Raw genomic sequence first — 27,546 nt, 5'->3', positions numbered from 1 at the left:
CACGCTGCGTTTGTCTTCGAATCGTGTCGAGTGTGCGCGAATAATGAACGCTTGTTCCCGGTCGAGACTTTTTTGCGACAATTTCGTGCGTTGCTTTTCGCTCGCTATTGTTCGGTGCGTACGGAATTCGCGAGTTTCAAGCGAAATCATTCCCATTGGCTTCTGCACACGTGTTTTCCAATGAAACAGTGATCCCTTTGTCTCTTCAAACACTAAATTTCATGGTTTCTTAGTGGATGGAGTCCTCAGATCTTCGATCGATGGCTTTCTGACAGATTATCGAGGCTTTGCGAATGAAGTAGAGTTTGCTATTGATATTTGAATTAGATTTAACACTGGATTTACCGGACTAAATCTAGTTTTACTAATTTAAACACTAGATTTATAGATATAGAACTTTTAAACATTACTTGGTATTAAGTTAATTTTGATTCGTGCAACTATGCGAATATGCATTGCAACACTCTAGTCTTGAAGCTACAATTTTCGCGATTTATATGGACGAACGCGTAGTTTTCTAGAAACAATAGAATAAAATATATAAGTACCCGAATTCGGATGACAGCATTTTTCCCGTCAATTTAAAAATTAATTTTCTTAGTGACGTGTCGAACGAACTGAACTTTGTTAGATGTGTTAAATATATAAAGAACAGTAGAGCAATCGTTATGAAGAATTTTGACCTTTTAGTTTCTGTTTTATTATGAAAATTATTTTGATAATTCATATAGGGGAAAAGTACTTATTGATATTATTCAATCTTTTAAACGAGGATTAGTAAGTACCGTTAGATTCCTACAACGAACGAATCTGTACGCTATCTACGATCAAAATTGCACATTCATCAGTCTCATTCACCCGAAGAACGCTCGTGCATCCGAATCAGCGGGTAGCACAGTGTTAGCGGACGAAAAGTCGCGCGCAGTGTTTACTTAGGACTAGATAGTGGATACGTGGTAGTCCTCGCGCAGGCGAGGAGTTTGTTTAGACGGCGATGTCCTTTCGATCGCGATCCCCGGTTGTGGACGTTCCGCGCGGAGCTGTGTTCCCCGTTTCAAACCCTAACCTACGCGAATGGAATCGAATGCTCGACAAAAAGCAAGCTCGTCTATTGAAGAACACGCCTGAATAGAATTAGAGTACGTATTCTCGCTTTTCTAATAAGATTTAGAATTTCTATAGAAACTAAGAGCGACGAGCAAGGTTAATTTGCCAACTAGTCATTACAGAAATCAAATTTCCTTTAACACTTCGAACCCCTACTGTTTTCAATTTCTTAAACTTCTGCTTCATTAACTTAACACCTTACTGTGTTAACTTATCACGAGCACAAAACGAACTTTACTTTCTTCAAACCACGACTCTGCAGAAACTGCGCAAGTCGTATAAAGTTTGTTAATATCTACACCGTCGAGCAACAGAAAAATCAAAGGTATCGTTACTAAAGTTCCAACGAACGCAAAGCAAACTTCACTTTCCTCGAACCATAAGCTTCCAAATACACGATTCTAAGACAAAACATCAACTGCTCTGTCAAGTAACCGAAAAATCAAAGATCTCGTTACTAAAACGCCAACGAAAGCAAAACAAACTCCATTTTCCTCGAACGATAAGCTTCGAAGTACACGCTTCTAAAACCGAAATTCGTAGACATCAACTCCTCTGTCAAGCAACCGAAAAATCAAAGATCTCGTTACTAAAACTCCAACGAACACAAAACAAATTCCACTTTCCTCGAACCATAAGCTTCCAAATACACGATTCTAAGATAAAACGTCAACTGCTATGTCAAGCAACCGAAAAATCAAAGATCTCGTTACTAAAACCCCAACGAAAGCAAAACAAACTCCATTTTCCCCGAACGATAAGCTTCGAAGTACACGCTTCCAAAACAGAAATTCGTAGATATCAACTTCACCGTCGAGCAATCGAAAGATTAAAGGTCTGGTTAATCGAAGGAGTGTTCGCGAGTAGGCGGGCAGAAGGGAAACTCTTGGAAATTCGCGTGGTCGCGAGGATTGCCAGAGGAATGCGGCCAGGGTATCCAATAAGACGAGGAGGGAAGAAAAGGTTCTGTAAGCGGAGCGTCGCGACGCGTCGCGTCGCGTCTCGTCTCATCATCTTTTCCCTCTTTTCCCTGCTTTTCCATTCCCATCTGTTCCCCGGCCGCCGCCGCCGGTGGTTCCGCCTCGTGAAATCTTCCTTCTCCGGGAGAAGTTACGGCATTGCAGTGCGCGGGAGGCCCTCCACCCATCGTCGAATCGATTCGACAGAGGCCCTTCCACGCTTAACCTCCGCCGCGACGGTATACAACCCACGGGGACGCGGCAGCCCGGCCCGAACCGGGCCGAGATCTCTCTATTTCTCGTACTCTAGCTCCTTCAGCCCCCTCCTCTGCTCTGGAAAGATGGAGGGTGCTTCTGGAAGAGCCTACAGATATTAAAAATATCGTATTCCGGTGTGCGAGAATTTTAAAATATTATTTTCTGCGGATTTTCAGGTTCCGTATGTGTTATTCTTGGAAGATGCGGGGTGCTTGAGATTAGAGATATTTAAGGATATGGTATTATGGTGTGGGAGGATTGTAAAATGTCATTTTCTGTGGATTTTTGGTTGGGTATGTGTTATTCTTCGAAGATACGGGGTGCTTGAGATTAGAGATATTAAGGATATGGTATTGTGGTGTGGGAGGGTTGTAAAATGTTATTTTCTGCGGATGTCGAGTTTGAAAATGTGCTATTCTTGATTCTTGGAAGATGCAGGGTGCTTCTTGAGATTAGAGATATTAAGGATATGGTATTTTGGTGTGGGAGGATGGTAAAATGTTATTTTCTGCGGATGTCGAGTTTGAAAATGTGCTATTCTCGATTCTTGGAAGATGCAGGGTGCTTCTTGAGATTAGAGATATTGAGGATATGGTATTCTGGTGTGGGAGGATTGTAAAATGTTATTTTCTGTGGATCTTCAGATTCGGTGTGTGTTATTCTTGATTCTGGAAAGATGGAGGGTGCTTCTGGAAGAGCCTAGGGATATTAAAAATATGGTATTCTAGTGTGGGAGGATGGTAAAATGTCATGTTCTATGGATTTTGGCCTGGAAATGTATTATTCTATTTGCTTGTGAAGAAAAGTATGGTATTCTATGTAGGGGAGTGTTGCAATAGTGTTTATTGTGGATTTTGTGTTTGGAAATATTTTATTCTCTTTGCTGCTGGAGAAATTATGGTATTTCGGTGTATTATTCGCTAATAATAACCAAGGGGTTAAAATCATTCAAATCGCCATTCAAAGAGAAGAAACTTCTCTCTAGACCTCTCCAAAATCCAACAAAACTACCTACTCCACTTCTATACGCTTCCCCAAGAATCATTCCTCTATTTACCACGTTCCAGAGACTATTTAAAGCAGCCACTATTTTCTGCATAAATTCAAAGGCACGAAATTAATTAACGCGCATAATGTTTCCCGAGCGCGACGAACGACCCGGTTACGGGTTTCGAGATCGATCACCGTGCAGACACCCCGTAGAAAACACCCATGGCCAACACACGCCGCGCTGCTCGGAGATGCACGCTCGACTTGCCTCCGCAACGGAAAACCCTATTGACCGAACCAGCTTGAAACGGTTTCGAGAGTCCGCCCGTTACAGGGGATGCTAATAATATGATTAACCCGTAGGGGTGGAGTTTCTTGGCCGCCGCGGCGCACAGCGCGACCGACTCTGGATAAGACCTAGAAATTCAACTATTTAGATAACGAAAATCGAAGATTATCAATACGTTGCTAGTATTCCCCGCTGTACGAAATGATTTTCATTTGAAACATCAAGATTTTGTATTAATTAACTCTTCGTAGTTCTTAGTAGCTTCTGTTTGGAGCAATTTGGTTGTCACTGGGAATTTTGAGGTTCAGTTTTGCCCAGAAAATGGCCGTTTGGCGGCATTATGGGCAAAATCTCGAAATTTGACCATTTCGGTAATGAAAATTGAAGGTTACCAATCTGTCGCTAAGTAGTCCCTGCGATACAAAATGATTTTCATTTGAAAATTCAAGATTTTCAGTGAATGAATTCAGTTTCTATTCATATAACGTTGGAATTCAAACGCGAAATGTCCATTGTTATTGAAAAAGCTTCATAATATCCCCATAATGTTAAAAATATACAACCACCATATGTTCTTCTCTACACCTTACAACCTTTTATCTGAAGAATTTTGTCATGTCACTGATACTTTCGAAGTTATTAGGTTTTATCCGTAAAATGGCCGTTTGGCCGCACTGTGCGCAGGGGACGAGAGTCGCCGCGGCAACATACGACGCCCATTCCCGAGCAATTTCAAGAGAAACACAGGGGGGATATTGACTCTGTGATTAGGACAACGGGAGCCTACTAATCGCGATATTGTCCGGTGTATTAGAGGTGTTCTTGATCGTAATGCTCCCCAGCGCGCTTGGCGTCGCCTGAATCCGGCTGCGCGCCCCGGGGGCGCATCATTTCTATGGTAATTAGCTGAAATCTGGAAAGAGCTCTGCCCCGGCAGAGATTAATTAAGCACGGCCAATCTATCGGTGTTTTAACTTTGTTCTCGTCGTTTTCTTCTTGTTGTTCTTGGTTTTCCTTTTGTCGTTGGTATTCTGCTCTCTTGTTTGCAACGATGAATCTGTTTTTATTCTTTGCGCTTTTTGTGTTATTTTTATTCTACTCTTTTCTTTTCAAGTATGAAATCAGTTTGTTAGTTTTATCTTGTTCTTATTTTCCCTTGTAATTTTTCCTGTTTTTTTCTCGGTCTCCTTCTCACTTTGCCTTTGAATTTTTCTTATTTTTTTCACTTTGCCTTCTAATTTTTCTTATTTTCCTTATTTTTCCTTCTAATGTTTCTTCTTTTCCCTTCTAATTTTTCATATTTTTTTATTCTTCTTCTTTCCCTTATAATTCTTCTTATTCTCCTCATTTTCCCTTATAATGTTTCTTATTTTCCCTTCTATTTTCTCATTTTTTTCTTATTCTTCTTACTTTCTCTTCTAATTTCTCATATTTTCCTTATTCTTCTTACTTTCCCTTTCACATTCTCCTGTTTCCTCTTCACCCTTATTCCACTCCTCCATTCACAACAATAAATGTCTCTCTCCCATTCACCCTCCTCTTATTCTACTTCAGTTGTCCCTCAGCTTTCGTATTAGCAGAGACAAACTGTTCAAAATGTTCCCCCATAAATCAGGTAGAACAGGATACGTGTTTATGTATGAACTACTTTTTTTAATCTTTCGGCGCGCAGAAGCCACTTTTAAAGCGTTCCTCACAAATTACAGGACACGTTTGTAATACTTGAACCCGTTCACTGTAATTCTCCAGAAAACTCCGCCGAAAAAGGGCACGGCGTTATTACAGGGTCGAATGGGAAGTATTCAATTCATGAAAGGGGTGGTTCAGTCACGAGACTGTTTTAAAACCCACTCTTGAAGAGAAAGGACCGTAGAATTATGGAAATAATAAGTAGACAATGGTTTTCCTGCGGTTACGTTGTACGTGATTCCCCGGAACTTTATCAGAGCGAAATATTTTGTTGGAATTCCTGTATAATTTATTTAAATTCCCATTTTATTCCGCGCGGTAATTCGAATTCGCGCAAAAATCCTCGGCGCGTCGACGAAAAATTTGCCATTTCGGAAAGAGGACGAGGTAGAATTATATATTTCACCGATTCGAAAAATATATCGCGCGTCTCTTAATTACACCTAAACGAACGAGCACGCCGGGACCGAACAATTCCGAGGAAAATGTAAATAATCCAATTAAACGCTTTCTTTCCCAACGTGTATTCCATTTACGTTGCATACCTCGTGAAACGAGTAAAACAAACGTGAATAATTTTACGCGCGCGTTAATTAATCGTGAATATAGGCCTCTCCTCCCGAATAATTACCACTCTCCGAGAACTCTATGAATATTAATCGTATTCAACCCTTACGTAGGCAATCAACCGCCGAACTACTAATTCCAATACTTCTCCAAAATTACTTATGTTCCCATGAAAACCTAACAAAATTATTTCAAACGCATACTTACGTCTTTCCGTATAAATATACTATTTGAAAGAAAATTTTTCCAATAGATTCCTGTTTCATTGAAATTATCGAAGAGATTGATTCGATACGCAAATTCGATTGTAAATCAATTAAAGTCAGTAGATGCACTTTTGGAGTTTCTGTAGACGAGTTGTAGAAAGTCGATTTAACTCGGTAGTTTTAGTGTTGAACTTTGATCCTCCGTCGGCCAGTCCATTAAAAATGGCGGCGAATCAAGCCCGAATCAACAGTGTCCCGCTCACTTAGACATTTAATTCCCGGGCGAGCGTTCTCAGGGGCAATATTCCTCGTTCTCAAGATCACGAGGGAATCGCGTGACGATTGGAATACGTGATCGCGTAGATGACACCGCGCTTTAAAAGAAGACGAGGACTCGCAGACACGACCCTTCTGGGGCCGACACGCTCGACTATTAACCCTCCAGTGTTGCATTCGTTTTATCAGACCGTTGGAGACTTTGATTTATCTGAGGCTTCTTTCGTACGTTACTCGCGATATTAACGGTGAACGCGTCGTTCCATTCGACCGGTCGAATGGACGAGTTTAACACTAGAAGCAGGTGGATTAACATTCCTAATTTACAATTATTGCAAAGGTATATACTTCTTTAGGAGACGATTGATGAAGCTGATTTAGTGATAAGTAAACTGAAATCTAAAGCAATGGAAATGTTGAATTTAGGCTTTTAGCTTTTATAAGGAAATTTTACGACGATTAAGTGCTTGGTGGGTCTAGTTAATGAGAAACTTCCTGTTTTGTAAATAATTATTGGAGAATTCTTGCGGCAGTGATGATCAGTTCTTTTGATTTGATCAGTTTTCGATTAATTGAAGAATTTCGTCTGTTTCTCGTGGCGAGATATAGAAATATTGAATGTTATTCTAATATTAATATTATATTATTCTAATACTCTAATATTACTACTATATTATTCTAATATTACTATTATATTATTCTGATATTATTCTAATACTATTCTAATATTATTCTAATATTGCTATTATATTATTCTAATATTCTGATATTACTATTATATTATTCTGATATTATTCTAATGTTACTATTATATTATTCTAATATTATTCCAATATTACTATTATATTATTCAAATATTATTCCAATATTACTATTATATTATTCTAATACTATTCTAATATTATTATTACATTATTCAAATATTATTCCAATATTACTATTACATTATTCAAATATTATTCCAATATTACTATAATATTATTATAATACTATTCTACTATTATTGAGATAAAACCTTCCACATCTCTAACAAAAAACTGACGAGCGCAAGGGGTTGATTCTCGAAGATGATCTTCCGCGGAGAAAGTGTTGGGAATGAACAGTAGAGAATTCATAGATACGAGCCGCCTGGGTCCGATACGGTCGCCTATTAATAATTCCTTCCGCTCGGATCTTCTTTCACTGTTCCCCCCTCCGCAACGAGATTACTCGGCGCGGTTTGTTCGCGAGATGGCGTCGAAAAAAAGTCCGCGGTCGCTGTCTCCTCCCTAACGCCGCGGCGGCCGCGAATAAATTAGCACGACTCGGGATTCAGTTTGAGAATTTCGCTTCGGAAGTGCCCGCGAGTTTTAATTCCAGAATCCCGCTATAAATTTACCGGACGCGGGATTGAGTTTAGCGAATCTCGCCTGAGAACCGGCCCGAGTTTTAATTTCGAAGTCCCGGCGAGCCGGGCAACGCTTGACATTAGAGTATCGTGATTTCGGTTAACGGCAATTAGCGGGATTTCAATATTAAAGTGTCTGGCTACTTTCGGTCCATTACCTCCGAAATCAGGGATCCTTTTTTAAACGTCTCTCAAAGAATCTTGGGAAATATCTTTCAATCTAGTTTCAACGATTTTCGACTTGGTTTCCCGATGATCATTGTTATCAGGCACACGTAACTTTCCTCTGTGAAAGAAATTTTAGGAAGAACCTCTGCGGCTCTTTGTTAATCGAATTTAAACGATTATTCAATTTACAATGGCAGCTTTCAATCCATAGAAAATGGAATTCAATGTTCAACTTGCAGTAGCTTTCACTCCGCAGGAAATGAAATTCAAGTTTCAATAATTTAAACACTTCAGCTTAAAACAGTAACTTCCACTTCACACTCAATAAAATTCAACTTTCAATTATTTAAAGACTCTTCTTAAAATGGCACCTTCCGCTCGACAGAAGAAAATCCTATCTATCTAAACGTCCACCAGCACTCCAAAGGAAATCTCTAAAAATTAATAGCGCTCAATGAACATATTAATTCAACAAATTGCGCAGGAACTTCATTCGTAACGGTCCGCGAAAAATGGCGCTCGTAAAATCCGCGCGACAAATGGCGAAATGTGCGGCTGCCAGAGCGTTAAATCAGGAATCGGTGGAAATCATCGGGTTCAATTAATAGAAGAATGATCGGATGACAGAATACAGGGAATCTTTCCGAAGGAAATCGGCGCCCGGCTGCGCGCACGTGCTCCTGACGTCGCAACCGCGCGCGATCCGTTTCCGGTCGCGCGCCGACCGGCTATTACTCCCTCCGTGTCAGTGCCATTTATTTCCCCGTCTATCGTGGAAATCGAGTTCTTTTTAAGGCGACCCGGGGCGCGCTGCTGCGCCCTGCGGATTTATTTTCGCGGTTCTTTGGTGTCTCTCGATCGACGAGCTGGATACCAGACCAGTTTCTGTTCCGCAGTTAACACTTTCTTGATCGGCAATTTTACGCAGAAACTACCCCATATTATTGGTGATTATTCTGTAATTAGGTATGAGAATGAGATAATCTAAATGAACTTTAATATACTTTATTTGAATACTAATACGTTAATGAATAGAAATGGAATTTTGGACGTATCTTTTAAATAACTTTGCATATTCTGCTTTCGCAGTATTCTATGTTGAATTGAATATTTCAAAACTTGAAATGGCAATGGCAAGTGCCAGCACGGATGAACTCGTGACCGGTCAACAATGTGTTAACACTAGAACTACCGAGCATTTAATACGATTAATATGCAATTTCTATAAAAATTGTAACAATAGATTATTTTCAGTTTCTTCAGACATTCGTTATAGTACTGAAATGGAACTACTTATTTTCAAAATCATTTCGAAGATTCAATGCTTCGAAGATATCGATAATTGCTAAACAAAAGAATTGAAACCAGTCATTTTGACTGGTACGTAGTTCTAGTGTTAAATGTTAATAAAAAAAGAATCGTAACATGCGAAATGACCAATGTCGAATGAAAATGGTTAACAGCGTAATGCAAGGATTGCAAAGCGAAATAATTGATTTCCAAGAAAAATGATATTTCTCTTGAGGACTTCAACTTTGCAGAGTAAATATAGAAATTGAGGTAATTTTACGATTCTAATTGTACTATAGGAAGATTGGAATAGGCAATTTTAGAATTACGATCGTTGTCGGGAAGCGATTGAAATACATCATTTCAAGATCTAAATCACTGAAATAGAGTGAACTCGACCTCACGATCTTCATTGCAGATTGAAATAGAATTAAAATATGCGACCACAGTTTCCATCGTCGAGAAACAAAAGAATCGACGTAGGTAATCAAACTGCAATAATCCGAGAACACAAAGCCTAAAATAGATAATATCAGAACAACAGACCTATTACTCACTTCTACACGAACACGCCCACGTACAACCGGAAAAATAAAGGTACGCGATACCTTCGCTTAGAAATTCCATTTTCCTTCCAATTTCCGGCGGTCGTTAGCGGCGCGTCCGTTGTTCCGAGGATCCGACGTTTCCCGGAGAGTCGGCCGAATTATAGTTTCCCCGTCGGTGGCGGACAATTAAGCGTCGCAATTAGAAAAACATTTTTCGCCCGCGATTATTCCTCGTTCCGCGGCGGAGCCGAGTGAAACGTTTCCGCGGCAAGCCGCCACTCGAAGCCGGGCGGCCATTGGTACGGCGACTCGTTAGACGCTGCGACGCGGCGGCGGCGGCGGTTTCCAAAGGGAAATTGTTTCGTTTTCGAGCGTTTTCGTTCCGCGGCCGATAATGCGCCGGGGCCACCGGCGGGCTCTTTTGTGGGGAATATCGATTCGCGGCTGGAAATTCGCCCCGGTCGCCTTGACCAATGACATTTCCGTGCTTCTCGCCGGGAGCCGAGCATTTTTCGACGCCGACTCGCTGCGGGGAGCCGTTCTTCGAGGAATTGCGGCCTGGCTACGCTGACTCGAGCGATCTATCGCGATTTTGGCAGTTTATTTTCGAGGGAAACGCGATTCGCGAGGGTATTCTTTGCCTCGATTGAGACGGATGCGAGCTGCGCGTGAGGGTTCTCGCGGTTGAGCAAGGTAGCTTACGTGATAGATATTTCTGTGATCTGGAACTGGAATTTTATGATTTTTGTTATCCTTATGGAGATTGGTGGTTTTGTATTGATATCGTATTATTTATAACGTTTAATATTTAGTGGTGTCTAATAATATCTAATATTCACTATTTAACACTTGATATATAATATCTAATAATATCTAATACTCATTATCTAATCCCTAGCACCCAATGTATAATATTTATCACCCTATATCCAATATCTAACGCTATCTAATACATATTATCTAACCCCTAATATCCAATGCGTAACAATACTGATCACCCAATATCTAATATCTATCACTATCTAAAACTTATCGCTACTAATATCCATTGCAACTTTAATTCTCTAATCGTCGAGAAGAATCCTGATTCAAATTTTCCTGATCATACAAAATGGAAACTTGCAAAGCGATCCACAGTCGAGTGCAATTAATAATTTCTCTTCTTCAAAGGAATAACCAACGAAGATAGATATTCTCGCAGCAACAGAGTAATAATAGAGGAATCCAAGGTAAATGAAATCAACGACAGCCTCTTAGACGCGTTTCCGAAGGTATTCCGCCGGGAAACGTGACGTTGGAAGGATTCGTGTCGCCCGGCTCGGGCGTAATGGAAATCGGTGCGGTGGACGGTGGATCCCCGTGAATTAATTCGAACAATAATTCATAAACGCGATTCCAGCCGAGTCGGCTCGATCGGCCGGACTTATCGCGGTCGGACGCGGCCCTCGCGCGATTAGTTACATCAATTCTGCCGCCCGGAACCAGAATCCAGGTCAATCTCCACGGTATTGGTCTTCCTGTGGCCGCACCAGCTTCATAAAAAGGTTACTGCAATTAAGGGAATGAAGTCAAACATCCTTGGGAAACTCGATCATTTTAGAACTTCGTGCAGTGGAACGGAATGGATGGACGACGGTCCATAGATCCTTTAATATCTCTATAAAACACTGTTTTAATATTTCTAGGAGAAATTCGTTATGTTTGTCGATTGCGCCATTGACTTTATTCGATACAATATTCTTTTGTACAATATTTGTCAGAGATCATCAGTCTTATTGGAAAGATTCTGATGTATGAGACATTTAATAGACGTTCGTTAACGGGAATTGGAAAACGAGTAAATGAAAACTAAAAATAAATGAGTAAAATGGAGACACTAGAAAAAGAGCCAGTCAAAACAGTCAATATATCACAAAGTACGCTTAACCCTTTGAACTCTAGGCTCCAATATTGCAGTTATATCAAATATTCGAATCAAAGAAACTACCCTAAAATTATTAGATTCTCCACACATCCAAATTTTGTACTAAGAAAAATAAAAGATCGAAGGAATGTTATAGCATCTTTCATTTTCACTGGAGGTACCATAAAAATTAGTTGCAGTTGCTGATGAATTACAAAACCATCTCAAGGGTTAATATTTCCAATCACTTAGAAACAAAAAGAAAATATTAAAACCTTCCATTCCTCGGAAAGTACATTCAACGTATAAAATATCAGACAGCCAGGTTCGTTAAGGGAGCCCGGCAAACACGACGGAATCAAAGACAAGAAAATATTCCAAGAGATAATTGTCTACAGCAGGCTATGACGCAAAGGCCGCGAAGTAAACGAAGAGAAAGGCCGGTTGAAACGCGTCGGTTGAAAAAGAGTGCCGGCAGTTCACGGGTTGATACCTTTCAACGAGAATTCCCGTCGAGTCCCGTGACGTCCGTGGATTTTTCACATCCCCGAGCCCGTATCCGGCCGCGATTGGGACGCGCCGCCCGCGATAACGATCCGCAACTTTTCCTAATTAAGTTCCCCGCGTTGTCGCCGGCGTCTTGCCTGGGCGCGGGCGGCCCCGGGAAACTTGCTCGGCCGACCCAGCAATCTGTTCTCGCCCCCTTTGTCTACCGGCTGCTCGACGTCTCTTCCGCTAAGTAACCTTATTTATGCGAAAACGATCGCTCGCGCGCGTTCCTCGAACGACTAATGTAACGGGCACGCAAACGCCGAGCACACGAAACGATTTAGCTGGAACTTCGCCGTTTGCGGACGAATATCGACATCTCGGGAGATGAAATTTTTATATTTGGAGCACTAAAGACGGGAGATGTTGGACGTGGAGGTTAGGGAAATTATGGAAGTTTGTGTGAGTGGAGTAAATCGAGCTTAATACTTCGCAATTATTTTTGGTGTTAAATTCCATTTTGAAGGGGTGATTTCGCGAGTATACGGAAGAATTTAAGTGGAAATTAGTCGTTTGCAAATGAGTATTGCTATTTCGAGGGATGAAATTTTTATATTTGGAACACTAAGAATAAGAGATGTCGGACGTGGAAGTTAGGGAAATTATGGAACTTTGTATGTGAGTGGAGCAAATCGAGCTTAATACTTTGCAATTATTTTTTCGTCTGTTAAGTTCCATTTTGAAGGAATAATTTCAGGAATATACGGAATAATTTAAGTGGAACTTAGTCGTTTGCAAACGAATATTGCTATTTCGAGAGACGAAATTTTCATATTTGGAATACTGAGAAGAAAAGGTATTGAACAAGGAAGTTGGACAAATGATGAAACTTTGTAAATAGAGTAAGTCGAGCTTAATATTTTGCAATTCTTTCTTCATGTCGAATTCAACGTTATACAAAGAGAAACGGAGTTTATTCGCGGAAAATTTTGATTTTCCAAATGAAAATCATTTTCTGTAGCAGGGACTACTCAGCAACACATCGGTAACGTTGAATTTCCGTTATCCGAATAGTCGAATTTCGGGGTTTCGTCCGCAGACGGTCGCGTCAGCTTCGATCGCCGCAGAATCGCGTTCCCCATCGCTATTTTAAAACGCATTAATCACCGCGCCGTTAAACGTCGCCCGCGGGTTCATTAGTTCGACGTTATTAATAGTCTTATCGATGACCCTCTAATCTCCGAGTCGAGCGCACGGCGAACGGCGTCAGGAGTTCGCGTCGCGGGCTGACCTAAAAACCTCTGTGAAAAAGGGGGTCGGCCCGCGAATTCTCGCGATCAGAAACGTTCCTTCTACGTTGCGTCCTCTTGACACTACATCCACGGAGCCAGTTGGAAATTCTGCAAATTGTTTCATTATTCGGTGACAGTTCACGTCGATTTCAACCATTTGCACTCGAGAGGTGACTCTCGCCATTCGATTTGATACAGCAAAGCTATCGAGTTAAATATTTAGTACTTTAAATTAAACTTTGCATTGCTACGTGAAATATTTAAGTAAAATATCTTCGTTGCTTAATCTATCTGTGAATTATCGTCAGATTCGGTTCAACGTCGTCTGTATCTCGTCGGAAGATCTCGAATATTTCCAGTAAAACAACTTTCGAGACAACTTGCTACTGCTACTTACTACAAGTTAACCCTTTGAAATCTGTAGACTCCAATATTGCACCAGTTCTAATATCAAATATTTTAATGGATTTTAAGAAAACTACCATAAGATTATTAGATCTTCCAAATATACAAAGTTTCTACTCAGAAGAGAATCAAAGGTCTAAGAAATGTTATAACATTGTTGATTTTCAGTAGGGCTACTATCAAAATTGGTAGGAGTTGCTGACATATCACGAAATTATATTTAATTAATTAACTTGGTAATAGAAGTTCTTGTATTTGAATTCTGTGCACTCTTGAGTTTTTCTTTAGAACTATTAACCATTCGCACGCTAATTAACACTAGATTTACAGAACTCGTCGATTTGACGGATAGTAGATGTTTCAAAGGTTATAGGTTAACGGTTGTAGCAGTTTAAGTCGCTTTCGAATCAATTACTCGAACATTTCAATCATTCACTTTCCAAGCTACAATCTCGATGCACGAAAGAAGACACAAATTTCTAGGAACAATAGAATAAAGCATAGATTAAACTTCCGTGAACCCAGCGATAAGAGGCACGTTTATCCCGAGCGGAGCAACGCCGAGAAAAAGTCAGCACTCTAGAAAAACTTATCACGCATCAGCAGTAACGAAATAAGCCAGGCAAAACAGCTGAAAGCATTACTCAAACTGTCGTTACAAAAAGAAACGCTCCGCTGTTCTCGCAAGCGACAGGAAATTGTGAAAGAAAATAAGAGTGTGTGAAGTGAATAATGGGGAGCTTTTGGGAATCTTGCGAACGTAGTATGTTCGAGCGTGGAATCCGTGAAACATTGTTTTCAACTCATTATTAATAACCCCTTACCTTGCTCGAGTTAATTCCAGCACGCTAAACAGGCCAAACCGTGAAAATAACAATGCGAAAGCAAAGAAAAAAAATCGTTGATATTTATCATTTGCATGAGACTGTGAGCTATAACACTTAGTTATTCAAGAATAAAATATAGCCTTTTCTCATGGAACATAAACGCAGTATATTAAAGTCGATTTTTCTTTGTCGGTTTTTTCAAGGAAACTGTGGCGTTAAGGGGTTAACCCTTTACATTCGAGAGCACAAACAGACGTATTCGGAGGACACTGTCGTCGATTAAGTTCCGACACAAGTGGTTAACACGCTGAGTGCTACGTCAGTCCCTAGGGACTGACAGTGAACTTTCCGTTCAAGCGGCGTCAGTCCCTGGGGACCGACAGTAGGCTTTCCATTTGGGCGGCGTGGATTTTAGGGACTGACAGCGAACTTCTCGTTCGGTCGACGTCGGTGCACGAGACCAGCATTTCAAAGGGTTAAATTATTAATGACAACGAAAAAATTTATGTTAAAATTCAGCGTACTCCCTTGGCTTTTTCAGACCGATCGTTCCTTGGTGTTCGCACTTTGTCTCTCTGGCGTCCCCACCCCATTATCTTAAGTTTATACATTGCATACACGTGCATCGCCTGCACCATTGTCACAGTGCAAACGACAAAAGAAACTGAAAAAAAGGAATCGTCCGTTGCGCCGCGTCGCGCGGTCTAGTTCAGCGTTCGGCATCGAATGCTCGCGCGCTGCCGCCTGAGCGGAAAGTACAGCAAAATCGGCGCCGCACTCGACGCGTTAAGCGATACCGATCCACGGTCTCTCGAGCCGGTCCTCCTTCCCCAGCCGCCGACCCTTTGCTCATCAACGAAGTTCCTCCGAGCCGCGAAAAAGCTAACGCAAATAGCGATCCGAGAGTAACCGAAACTGCCGGCGAAACTCGGTAATTGAGGACGGAAATCCGGAAATTTAGGGGCCGTCGAGATTGTGTTAATAGTTTCGCGAGATCTTCAGGGGGGAAAAAAGCGGGAGCTCTCTTCCTGCTGCGAAATCCGCGCGGAGTTCGGTCGAACGAAGCTTATCCGCGACGACTGTGTGTACTCAGTATTTATTAACAGGCGAGAAACTTTCCTCGCGTTATGTAACCCGTGCTATGCACTTTGACCTGTTATTCTTACCACTGAACCCTCGTCGTTCCTTCGTTCATCCACATGACTCGTCATTCTTTCCGCTGTCTCCGTCTTCCGACACTCTTCGACGCGTGTTCGCGGAAGATAATATTTAGTCGTTCGTTCTTTGTGGATCTAATATCAGAGTTAACCCTTTGCACTCGAGAATATTTTTCTCGAGAAATACTCGTTATTTTCTGATGAAATATCAACGATACGTTTTACGACTGACGTAAAGAAACACCTTGCGTAAATTAAGGAACAGAACTATTTTATTTCTTTTAACTTTTTATTAACTTTTTTATTTTATTTTTTATGTTCCACGCGTTGATGCGTTGTATAAAAATATAATATGCGATTAAATTCTTTGTTTCTTTATGTAATTAAGTTTCCATGTTTGGGATACCAGGTAGCGAACTGATTGAACTACTCAAACAGGAAATCAGTACGTAGTTTTCTGACTCTATTATTTAATAAATTAATTAGCAGAATATAAGGTTTGTTCGTCCGCAACCGGTTGAATTCTTCGATTGCGGTCACTTAGGACAGACATCGTCCAAAGCAGAAATTAACCCATTGCACTCGAGGATTGTTTCGCTAGATTCCTGATTTTCTAATGAAATATCAATGATATGTTTTATAATTAATATTGTCTTTATCAGAAACAGTATGATTATTTCTTGAGAACCTACAATAAAACACTAACTCAATGAAACAACGCACACACTATTTACATACTCAGATGCTCTTGTCTCGCTCGCACACTTTCTAGAACATTCTTCCATTGCCATGCATTAACTTCACATATATTTGGAATATTCTAGATTCATAAAAAACGAACATTATTAACATAAAAATCAATATAATCTAGTATATTCCAATGCTTTGAACAGACATCTATTGCACAGACATTCATCACTCATCAATACATCTATTCACACACTCAAATACATCCATTCCCACAATATTAATATGAATAATATATAAATTAAGGGATAGAACTATTCTATTTTCACGTATCATGGATAATTACGTTAAATGGATTTCAATATTGAATATCAGACTTTGGAATTGTACTGCGTCAAAGCAAATGGCGACTGTGGGTCGCCTGTCGAGCGCAAAGGGTTAAAAGTGACATTCGCTGAATGGCATGTAAGTTCAAAGTGAAACAAAGTGAAAAACCATCAGTTTCGAATCTCCTCAAACATTCGAGTCCCATCGATCGGTTCGCCTCAATTACTCCCCGAATCCCGATCGATGATCCCGCGATCGTCATCCCCGTCCAGCCTCGTAATTACTGCAGAGCGACGCCACTTGTTAATCCCGCCGCCCCTTGGCTCGCGAGCTCGCGAGTTGTCGCGAGGGAGAAACAGAAAGGAACCCGAGCGAAAGGTTGAAGGGGGAGGGAGCGGCCTCTGAGTCGAGTTATCGATCGAAGGTCGCAATTATTCGCACGATTGAAAGTAAGTTTTCAAGGATTCCGCCTCCTTCTTCTCTTTTTCTCTTCGTCTTCTCTCGACCTACACCCCTTCACGCCGCCATCTTCTTTCCCGCCTGTGTCCTGTTAACCGGACGCGACGAAATATCTCGTCGTGCCAGGAAGACAACTTCAGTAGACATTTTTAAATGCAAGTGAGTTGAAATGTGTATTTATACGTTGGATATAATTGAATTGAAATGTATATTTATGCATTGAATATATTTGAAATGTATATTTATACGTTGAATACAATTGAATTGAAATGTATATTTATACGTTGAATACAATTGAATTGAAATGTATATTTATACGTTGAATACAATTGGATTGAAATGTATATTTATACATTGGACATAATTGATCTGAAATGTATATTTATACATTGGATATAACTGAATTGAAATGTATATTTATATATTGGAAACGTTTGACTTGGATATTTTTTAAATATATCACGAAACACATTGTCGAAAAAGATAATCGACAAGTGATACACGATTTTCTTCGATTACTTTAGTGTAAGTAATATAAGTTACTTCCCCGGTTAACAGGCTGACGATCACCCTTCTTTTCCGGTTTGTTCTCTGTCTTGTTCTTCTTTTGTCTTGATCTTCTTCTAGTTCTTTCGCTTCTCTCCGTCCATTCGCTCGTCGATCGAGCGCCGCGACCTTCGGACTGGCTTACTGACGCCGCGTGTGTTGGAACGAATTCGCTGACTTCCTTGGGATTGCTTGGAATAATTTAAAAGTACAGTTTCATAGATTAATTAGATGCTTAGTAGATTGAGTTGCTATTAATGAATAATTCTGACAGTGAGAACTCACAGATATTATCAAGATTGTCACTGTTACACTAAAAGTAACAATTTTCCAAATTTCGCATATTCATAATAATATAAAATAAATAACAACGATTCTCATAAAAATTCAATATATTCTCCATTGAACACAAATGTCGTTAAAGTTACGAAAATCCTCGAGATACGCGTTAAAATAAATTCTATAGTCTTCACTAAAGATTTGCATCCATCTAATGCTCCAATTATAAGATTAATTATAATCCAAGAAAAGAACCCAGACGCTTGAATACGAGAGCATCCCAAGGAAGATGAAAAGAATTCGTTCCAAATCTCGATGTGCACAGCGATCTATCGATGTTGAAACGCTTGCCGCGAGCATCCGCATTAGCCGTGTGTGCAGCAACGTGTGCGTGGGTGCGTGGATGCGAGTATGCGCCTGTCGAAATCACGAATCGCCAACAAACCAACTACTCGATTGTCGTTACTGTGATTTTGTAACTGGGTGTTTCTTGCTTGCAGCACCAGAGCGCCGCCCAGGCATTGGTGAGTCGCATGACCCTATCTCTTTGTTTCTTTCTTTTCCTTTCTTCTTCTTCTTCTTCTTCTTCTTCTTCTTCTTCTTCTTCTTATTCTTCTTCATATGTGTGTTTCCTTTATTTATATTTCTTTTTTTATCCGCGAACCGAATAAACGCCGGTTGCTGAAACATGTGCACCGCGGCGCACAGTGCGGTCTAATGGCCGTTCGCAGGGCAAAACTCGATAACTTCAAGAGTATGAGTGATACAATAAAATACTTTAGACAAAAGGTCATAAAGTACACAGTTAAACCCATGGAGGTTATATTTTTGTTACATTACGGGGATATTATGAGGTTTTTTCAAACATTTCGCGTTTCGATTCCAACATATATAAAGAAACTGAACTGAAAAAATCTTGATTTCTCGAATGAAAATCATTTTGTAGCAGAGACCACTTAGCAACGCATTGGTGACCTTCAGGTTTCGTTGTCTAAATGGTCAAATTTCAAGGTTTTGCCCATAGAGCGGCCAAACGGCCATTTTCTGGGCAAAGCGGAATTTCAAAAGTCCGAGTGACAACCAAATTGCTCCAAACAGAAGCTACTAAGGATTACGAAGAATTGATTAATACAAAATCTTGATTTTTCAAATGAGAATCATTTCGTATAGCAGGGACTACTAGCAACGTATCGATAATCTTCGATTTTCGTTATCTATAGTCGAAGTTGAGAGTTTTGCCCGCAGGCGTCCGCTCTGTGCGCCGTCTTGCGAGACGACCATCCACCGCGCGTAGCTTTAGCAACCCGAACACGAACTTGCATGATTCTGTGTACTTCGCCACGTCGTCCTCGTGCGCCTTTGATCGATGTGACGTGTCCGTAACTGCCGTAACCGCGACAGCGTTCCCGAGAGGGCCTGCTTCCTTCTAGACAGCAGCTTTGGGAGATCGCCCGGTGCGTGAGACGAGGACAACGGAGACCTTTCGCCGAGGGTTTGAGTGTTTTGTTTGTAACTTCGATCGGTTACGCGTGATTCTATCGAAGAGCATCTTAACCCTCTATGGGCCGAATTTTTGTTCATTATTATAACAAAATCTATGCAGTACAAAATTAATAGACATCCACATATGAATACGAATTAATAATATATTCAATAGTTTCAATAATTCCATCAAACGAATGTATTTAGTAACTTTCAAGTTACAGTGACGTTAAACTTTCATGCCTGAGCGTATAAAAGTTTAAATTAACTGAAGATTTAATTTTGGTGGGATTACTTAATATAAATTTATTTATTTTGACGTTCAGTCTTAATCGTGGCATTTATGTTTGGTCTGAAATTGTATTAGAAAGTAGTGCGAGTTAAGACATGAACTGACTAATAGCATCTGCATTTCTCGGCCTAGTCATCAAGTGATTAATTGCTGTTTACCATTTAATGCGTAGACTGAAAGATGCAGGTCTGATCGCGAGCAGTTTACATCTTTTCTCATCTCGTTTCCGATACTAATTTGCTATTCAATAGCGTCACACGTAACCAATCGGAAGTATTAGATATCGGATAAAGTTCGTGCGGCTTTCCTGTTAGCACTGAATTGGGCTCTGATTTCAATCAGATTTCACTGGTTCAATCAATGGAATTGCTATCAGCAGCAAGTTGTATTTATGCCGTTGCTATCAAATGGAATAGAATTATTTTCGAAAACCTTCGATTCTGTGTTCAACACTAAAACCAGCGGACAGGTCAAAATGACACATTCCTGGTTTCTTCTTTCGTCGGTTACTAAAAAGGTAACGGATGTTTCTCTGAGGAACTATTAAATTGATTTAACAATGAATTGAATGTTAAATCCATTGAAGTCTCGATAAATGCACCGTTGGAGATTCAGAGGAACGTCAAAAAGTCTATTTAATCAGTTAACTGTGGAATTTAGTTGGAAATACCTCTCGTTCTGCGCGCAATAAAATCGAAAAATGGAGCGTGCACTCGTCGAACGTAGGACGAATGCGCGTAGAGTATATTTTAATGAAAGATCAAAGCGAAACAAAGAAGAATTACATGTTTATGAAAAAATAAAGAATTCATGAAAGAATTAGTATCATGTCAAGCCTTTCGATGACGTGTATACTCGTCAAAACAGTTAGCTGGTTAATTACTCGGTAGTCTTAGTGTTAAATTCTCATTTGAGAGCTCGCACTTTCTTCGGTATCTAATATAAACAAACACCATCTCTTCAACGTTTGTTAGAATCTTACTAGAGGACGCAGCTCTCGGACGCTTCGCGAGCGGACGTCACTGGAGAAGCAAGGAACATTTACCTTTGAATCCTAACACTTTGATCGCTAAATTTTGATCGATAATTTTTTAGTTATTAAAACACAAAAAAGTGTTTTAATAATTTCAGACGAAAATTCGAGTTAACCCTTTGAGTACCATTTGTAATTGCTAAGATTCTTTCCGAAATTCCCATGCAACTTTGCCGAGGAATACTTGGCTCACGAGAAATGTTTATAAAAATTGTATTACTTATATCAACGTGATAAAACCTTTACAAGTTATAGTAAACTATTTCATCTGTCGGTAGCTCTAAGGGTTAAAGATTATCATGGACTTTGTACAGGACTTGATCGTTGTAAGCTAATTAGGTGTTTGACGATCAGAGTGTTAGTTACCGTAGTCTTTGTTTGTTGTCGAGGGACTGAAGTCCCAGTAGCGAATGCTTTGTAGTTTGTTACAGAAATATATTTTTTAGAATGTAGATAGTGTCCTTCTGGAAGGAAGACTGCTTTTTTGCATGCACCACGTAGCATTGGGAATTAATGAGGTTCCTTAGTTTTATTTTTGTGTTCCAGAAGAAGATGCATTCAACCCTGTTACGTTCTTTGAATAGTTTTGAATACGATTATGTTACGAGTTTCCTCGTTCAAGATGCTTTTGCATTATTTAGAATGTGTAATCGACCGTAGCAGAGTTACCATTGTAGTGAACATGTGAACTAATCAGCAATGTACACTTGTGATATCCTAATTTTCAGTGAATGGAATGGTTAGTTCCAGTACTAAATTATTCTTTCGACTTTCTGTTCCCATCCAGAAGGATCTCAGCCGAAAGGTCTTAGTCAAACTGTTCGAACTACCCAAAGAACTAAAAGTAGACAAACACAAACTATCACAATACTAGTTATACATCTCTCCACAAACTTAATAAAACAATCAAACACGAAAATCGAGAAAAATACAAGTAGTACCAAGCGAAATACCAGAGACAAAGCAACGACAGTAGAACAACTAAAAGTAGACAAACAATCACAGTACTAATTACATACCTCTCCACAAACTTAATAAAACAATCAAACACAAAAACGAGAGAAATACAAGCAGTAACATCAACGACAGTAGAACTGAATTAAAATGGTATAAATATTCAAGACAGTCACCGTTCGATCCCAAAAACCTCAGAACCGCTGGAAGACGAAAAATTAAGAACAATGTAAATTAGCAGCTAACAAGGGAAATGCTAGAACAAAGCAACAAAACACCGGTAGAACGGTATAAATATTCAAAGGTACACAGAAGGCAGTCTATTCCCTGGTTCCCTCCCCGTTTCTAGCTCGATTCTCGGCTGCGCCCTCATTGTCACCTTCGACTTCAGCCGCTGCGGCTCTGATCTATCTCTCTCTCATCAAGCACCCTTCGTTCAGGATGCACCGGGTGCAGGCCGCCGAGTAGTCGCTCCGCGCGCGCACCAGAAGTGGCAGGCTGCGACAAAAAAGAATCGTTTATCCACACCCTCAACCCCGTTTCCGCATAATAGATACGTAGGAAACACGTACACACGCAGCACACGTACACGTGCCCCCCCCTCCCCCTCCTCCCCCGCGTGTCGTTTCCTCTCGCCTCCTCTCGACCGGCCCTCCCCGCCCGTCCGCCGTGTGCAGAGCAAAAAAATCTAAGTAGGACTGGTTGAAAGAAGTGCACGTGCGCGGGTCCTCCGCTCGATAACAACATCCATCGCGACTACCCGGTAAGTAGGAACGATTCGAGGCCACTTCGGATCGGCGGAAAAAGGAAAGCGGCGGTTCTGATCGGGACTGTTCGTGTTGGTTCGCTCGTATTGCGGTCTGCTCGTACTGGTTCGCTCGTGTTGGCTCGGTCGTGCTGCTTCGCTCGTATTGGGTCTGTTGAGTTGGCTCGGGCGGATTTGTTCGCTCCTGTTGGTTCCGTTTGTTGGTTCGTTCGTGTTGGTTCGGCTGTGGTAATTTGGTCGTGTTGATTCGAGTTGGTTCGATCATATTGGGTCGCGCGTATTAGTTCGTTCGTGTTGATACGTTCGTATTGGTTCCGTTGTGTTCGTTTGATCGGGTTGATTCGTTCAAGTTTGTTTGTTCAAGTTGGTTCGGTTTGTTGGTTCGGTCGTGTTGGTTCGGCTGTGGTAATTTGGTCGTGTTGATTCGAGTTGGTTCGATCATATTGGGTCGCGCGTATTAGTTCGTTCGTGTTGATACGTTCGTATTGGTTCGGTTGTGTTCGTTTGATCGCGTTGATTCGTTCAAGTTTGTTCATTCAAGTTGGTTCGGTTTGTTAGTTCAGTTGTGTTCATTTGGTCGTGTTGATTCAAGTTGGTTCGTTCAAGTTGGTTCGATCATATTGGGTCGCGCGTATTAGTTCGTTCGTGTTGATACGTTCGTATTGGTTCGGTTGTGTTCGTTTGATCGTGTTAATTCGTTCAAGTTTGTTCATTCAAGTTTGTTCATTCAAGTTGGTTCGGTTTGTTGGTTCATTTGTGTTCATTCGGTCGAGTTGATTCGTTCAAGTTGGTTCGTTCGTATTGGCACAGCCAAGTTGGTTCGACCATATCAGTTCATCCATATCGGTTCGGTCTTGTTGCTTCGCTCGTACCAGTCCGATCGTGTCGGTTCACTCGTGTGACGCTCGTTTTCCGCTGCAGAGGCGGCTGAAGTTGATCCCAACTCCCACACGCTAATTATATATAAAATAAATCGATGGACAGCGAGAATCCACCTGGGATATTTTAGGAATTGTATATTTTACAGATTCATAGTTTCCTAGAAGTTACGTCACCTTACTATACATATTCAAACATTCTGCTTCAGTTCTCTTTCTCTCCTTATTTTAAGCATTCTCAGTATCCCAAATCTTTCATAGAATTCATCTAAAAATCTCAGACTACGAGTCAACTTTCCAGTTAAGCAGAATCTAATCATTCCATCGCAACCAGAACTCATCCAATCAACTTACAGCAACTATATATCACAATTAAACCTACACCTCTTCCAACAGAAATAATCTCCAACACAAGTAAATCTCAAAAAAATTGCAAAAACCATCAATTTAAAAAGATCGCAAACACAACCATGCCCCGCAGGCACACAACTGAAATGCTGTTTACCAGTGACCTCCTCGTCGAACATAGAAAACAGGCGATCGTACGAGAAAGGCAAAAGGAACACGTGAAACGTCAGCGTCTCTCCGACGGAGAGAATATCGATAGCCGACTCTCGAAACCCGCCGGCTCTTTCAGCGGCTCGACCGCAGCCACAGCGAAAGTTCGAATCGCATCAGATTAATTCAGGCGGTTCCCGGAAACCCCGGCCGCCAGGGATTTTCCTTTTCGGGATTGTTTCACGGGAGACGAGGGCGCAAAACGGAGCAGACGACGCCGCCGCTTTGAAATTCCGATCGGCAGTCCGGCTGAATTAATCAGCATCGATCGAGGCCGCGGGATTCTCCTGCGGCTGCCGGCCCGCCATTCGTCGCGCCGCGTCGCGTCGCGTCTCGCGAATATTTTCCGTTCGGTTGAATTATACAGCCGTCTCGTTCAATTCCGTGGAAAACTTCGCTGGTCCGGGTTCAACGAACTCGGCGACGCTGATTCGAACTTTCTAATCCGCGTAATGTATGCGTCAGACCTGCAGTTTGACGTCCCCGCGAGCTGTTTCTCGAGATTTGTCTTGGAATAGACGTGTTTGCCCAGTGATTTTTCGTTGGTCGCGAGACGAATGTTTCGTGGGACAGGTTTTTGAGAGTGTGTTTCGATGTTTGGAGGTTTGAGTTGTATGATAGACTTGTTTCGGTTTGATTGTTGGTGTAAGATTGTTGTTGTTTAGCTGTTGTTTGAAGAATTCTGTTTATGTTGGGAAGGATTGCTGTTTTGAAGATGTCGAGTTTGACTTGAGTTTTAGGAATTATGTTAACTTAGTGTTGGGATTTGGGTATTGTAAGTTGAATATTCAATTTTGGGATTTGTGTGATATGAATTGGGGATAGTCGATGTTAGAATTGATGTAGTATAAGATAAAGGAGTTCAGTGTCATAGTTGAAATATTACGGATTAGGAATATTCAGTATTCTAATTGAAGTATTATGAATTAAGAATGTTAAATATTATGAATTGGAGATAGTCGATGTTAGAATTGATGTTTTATAAGGCAAAGGTATTCAATATCATAATTTAAATATTACGGATTAGGTATATTTAGTATTCTAATTGAAGTATTGCGAGTTGAGAATGTTAAATATTATGAATTGGAGATAGTCGATGTTAGAATTGATGTTTTATAAGGCAAAGGTATTCAATATCATAGTTGAAATATTACAAATTAGGAATATTCAGTATTCCGATTGAAATATTATGAATTGTGAATGTTAAATATTATGAATTGGAGATATTCGATATTAGAATCGATGTTTTATAAGACAAAATTATTCATTACCATAATTTAAATATTACGAATTAGGAATATTCAGTACTCTAATTGAAATATTATGAGTTAAGAATATTAAACACAGTTGTTCGATAATCCTTTATAAATTTGAAAGACTGAAATGTTCACGTGTGAATAAATATCCACAATTTCCTCGTCTAAAAATGCATTTATTCGAAGTTTTATACATGTTTTATTAAAATATTGTAATATCACCAGGAGATTTCGTAGGCCATACAATTTCCCTTGGCTTACTTGAATTGCACCCCTGTCTAAAGACGCACCGGGGCGTCTCCAGTCCCCAATGACTCAGCCGGCAACATAAATTCATATATCGCGACCACTTTTTCGAATCTTCCTCGATGCAGGTCATTTCGCGCGGGTTACGAAGAAATTTACTCCTGTCAGACAGCGTGGAAAATCCAATCGCGCGTATAATCGAATTGTCGAGTCGATGAATCCGTGGATACCGTGTCCCGCTCTCTTTCTCCCTGCGGTCGAATCGATTTTTCTTTTTATCGACTCGTGTCGTCGTCCGTTCTCATTCCTGCAGCCTTCGAAACAGACGACTCCTCGCTTTGCGCCGCAAAAATCTCGAATTCTTTCAAATTCTACGATAAATCCACGCCAATACACAGGCTGTCCCACTTGAATAAAGCGAATACAATTGTCTCCGTAATTATTCGTTCAGCGAAAAATCACTCGAATGCAATTTTATTCCGTTCTGATCGAGCTTTGATAGCGATTTGGTACACTTTTATTTTTATTTCATATTTGGTAGAAAACTACGGAAGATACAAAGGTCACTGCTATTTCTTCGAATATATAGAGTTGACCCATTTACATTGAAAACTCATTGATGCTGGAAAAATTGCATTTTAAACGTTCCTTCTGTAATAGTCACTTGAATTGCTGAAATTTTGTATTTCTTCGAGTAACAGTGGTTAGCATTTTTAAATCTTTTACTCATTCAGATATCGATAATTATTAAAATATTTAAAATTACCGAGCATTTAATACCATTAAATAGTTCCATTTCAGTACTATAATGAATGTCTGAAGAAACTGAAAATAATCTAGTGTTACAATTTTTATAGGAACTGCATATTAATAGCATTAAATCCTCGGTAGTTCTACTGTTAAATCTTCCGCTCAAGTAACAATAGTTACTTGGTGACCCCAAGCAAATTACTATAATTCACTCAATGAAACGATGATTATTCGCGAACATTTCTATATCACAAATAATGCTACCCATTGGGATGACATTCGGTTTGATGTGCAATGATAATAATCCAATTCAGTCAAATGATTCGATATTGTATTTTTTCCATTTTGTGTATTTTGCTCTAAATCGTGCGGCATTCGACGTGTTAAATCCGTTTAATCTCTCAATGATATCACAGTCACCCGAATAACCCCGGAAATAATTGCATTCGCAGATGAAAATGGATCAGCCATCATAATACACGGCCTAATCCTCAGAGAGGATCGTACCGATAAGATTTGCGAGGCTCCTAAGCGCGCGGCCGGCCTTTGTCGCGCGGCTCTCTATGAGAAAAGTTACGACGAATGATTCCCCCGGAATGAGGAACTGGGTCGCCGGCAAAAGTCGCGTAATTGCGTCCCTATCGGTTTCGATAGCCGATTGCGAGCCGAGGGGAACTCGAGGAGAGAGTTTCGCGAGCCGAAGTAGCCCTGGCAAACTTCGGGCACCCAGACCTCGAGTGTCTCCCTTCGGTTCCCGCAGTCTCCGTCTATCTGCGCTTGCTTCGTTCTAAATAATGCTGGCCAGCTCGACGCGATAAGCTCCATTATCGTGGCTCCTCGGAACGTCCCACCGTGCGGCCGTTTTCTGGATAAAACTCGATAACTTCGAAAGAATCACTGATACAGGAAAATACTGTGGATAGAAGTTGTCGGGTATAGAGCTGAACATATGGTGGTCATGTTTTTGTTACGTTATGGGTGTATCACGAAGTTTTTTCGATGACAATGGACATGTTTCGTTTCGATTGCAACGTTGTATAAATGGAGAAATGGGGTTTATTTGAAGGGAATGTTGATTTTTCAGCTGAAAATCATTTTGGGTGGCAAGGACTAGTTATAGACACATTGGTAAGATTCTAATTTTGTTATCTAAATAGTAAAATTTGAGAGTTTTGTCCACAGTGCGGCAAAATGGCCGTTTTCTGCACGAAACTCGATAACTAAAA

The 27,546-nt window shown here is 40.5% G+C and overlaps 1 protein-coding gene across 1 annotated transcript in view; it reads left to right on the top strand.

The window, feature by feature from the left end:
* The window catches only part of Nckx30C (solute carrier family 24 member Nckx30C), a 163,196-nt gene that overhangs the window by 13,196 nt on the left and 122,454 nt on the right, over positions 1-27,546 (top strand). The window contains exon 2 of the mRNA XM_076365145.1: positions 18,606-18,629. Within this exon, the coding sequence (XP_076221260.1) occupies positions 18,606-18,629 (24 nt within the window). The remainder of the gene's footprint in view (positions 1-18,605; positions 18,630-27,546) is intronic.

This window comes from Nomia melanderi, chromosome 2 (assembly GCF_051020985.1).
Source record: "Nomia melanderi isolate GNS246 chromosome 2, iyNomMela1, whole genome shotgun sequence".
Taxonomy (NCBI): Eukaryota; Metazoa; Arthropoda; class Insecta; order Hymenoptera; family Halictidae; genus Nomia; species Nomia melanderi.
This window is presented reverse-complemented; position numbering and strand designations above follow the sequence as displayed.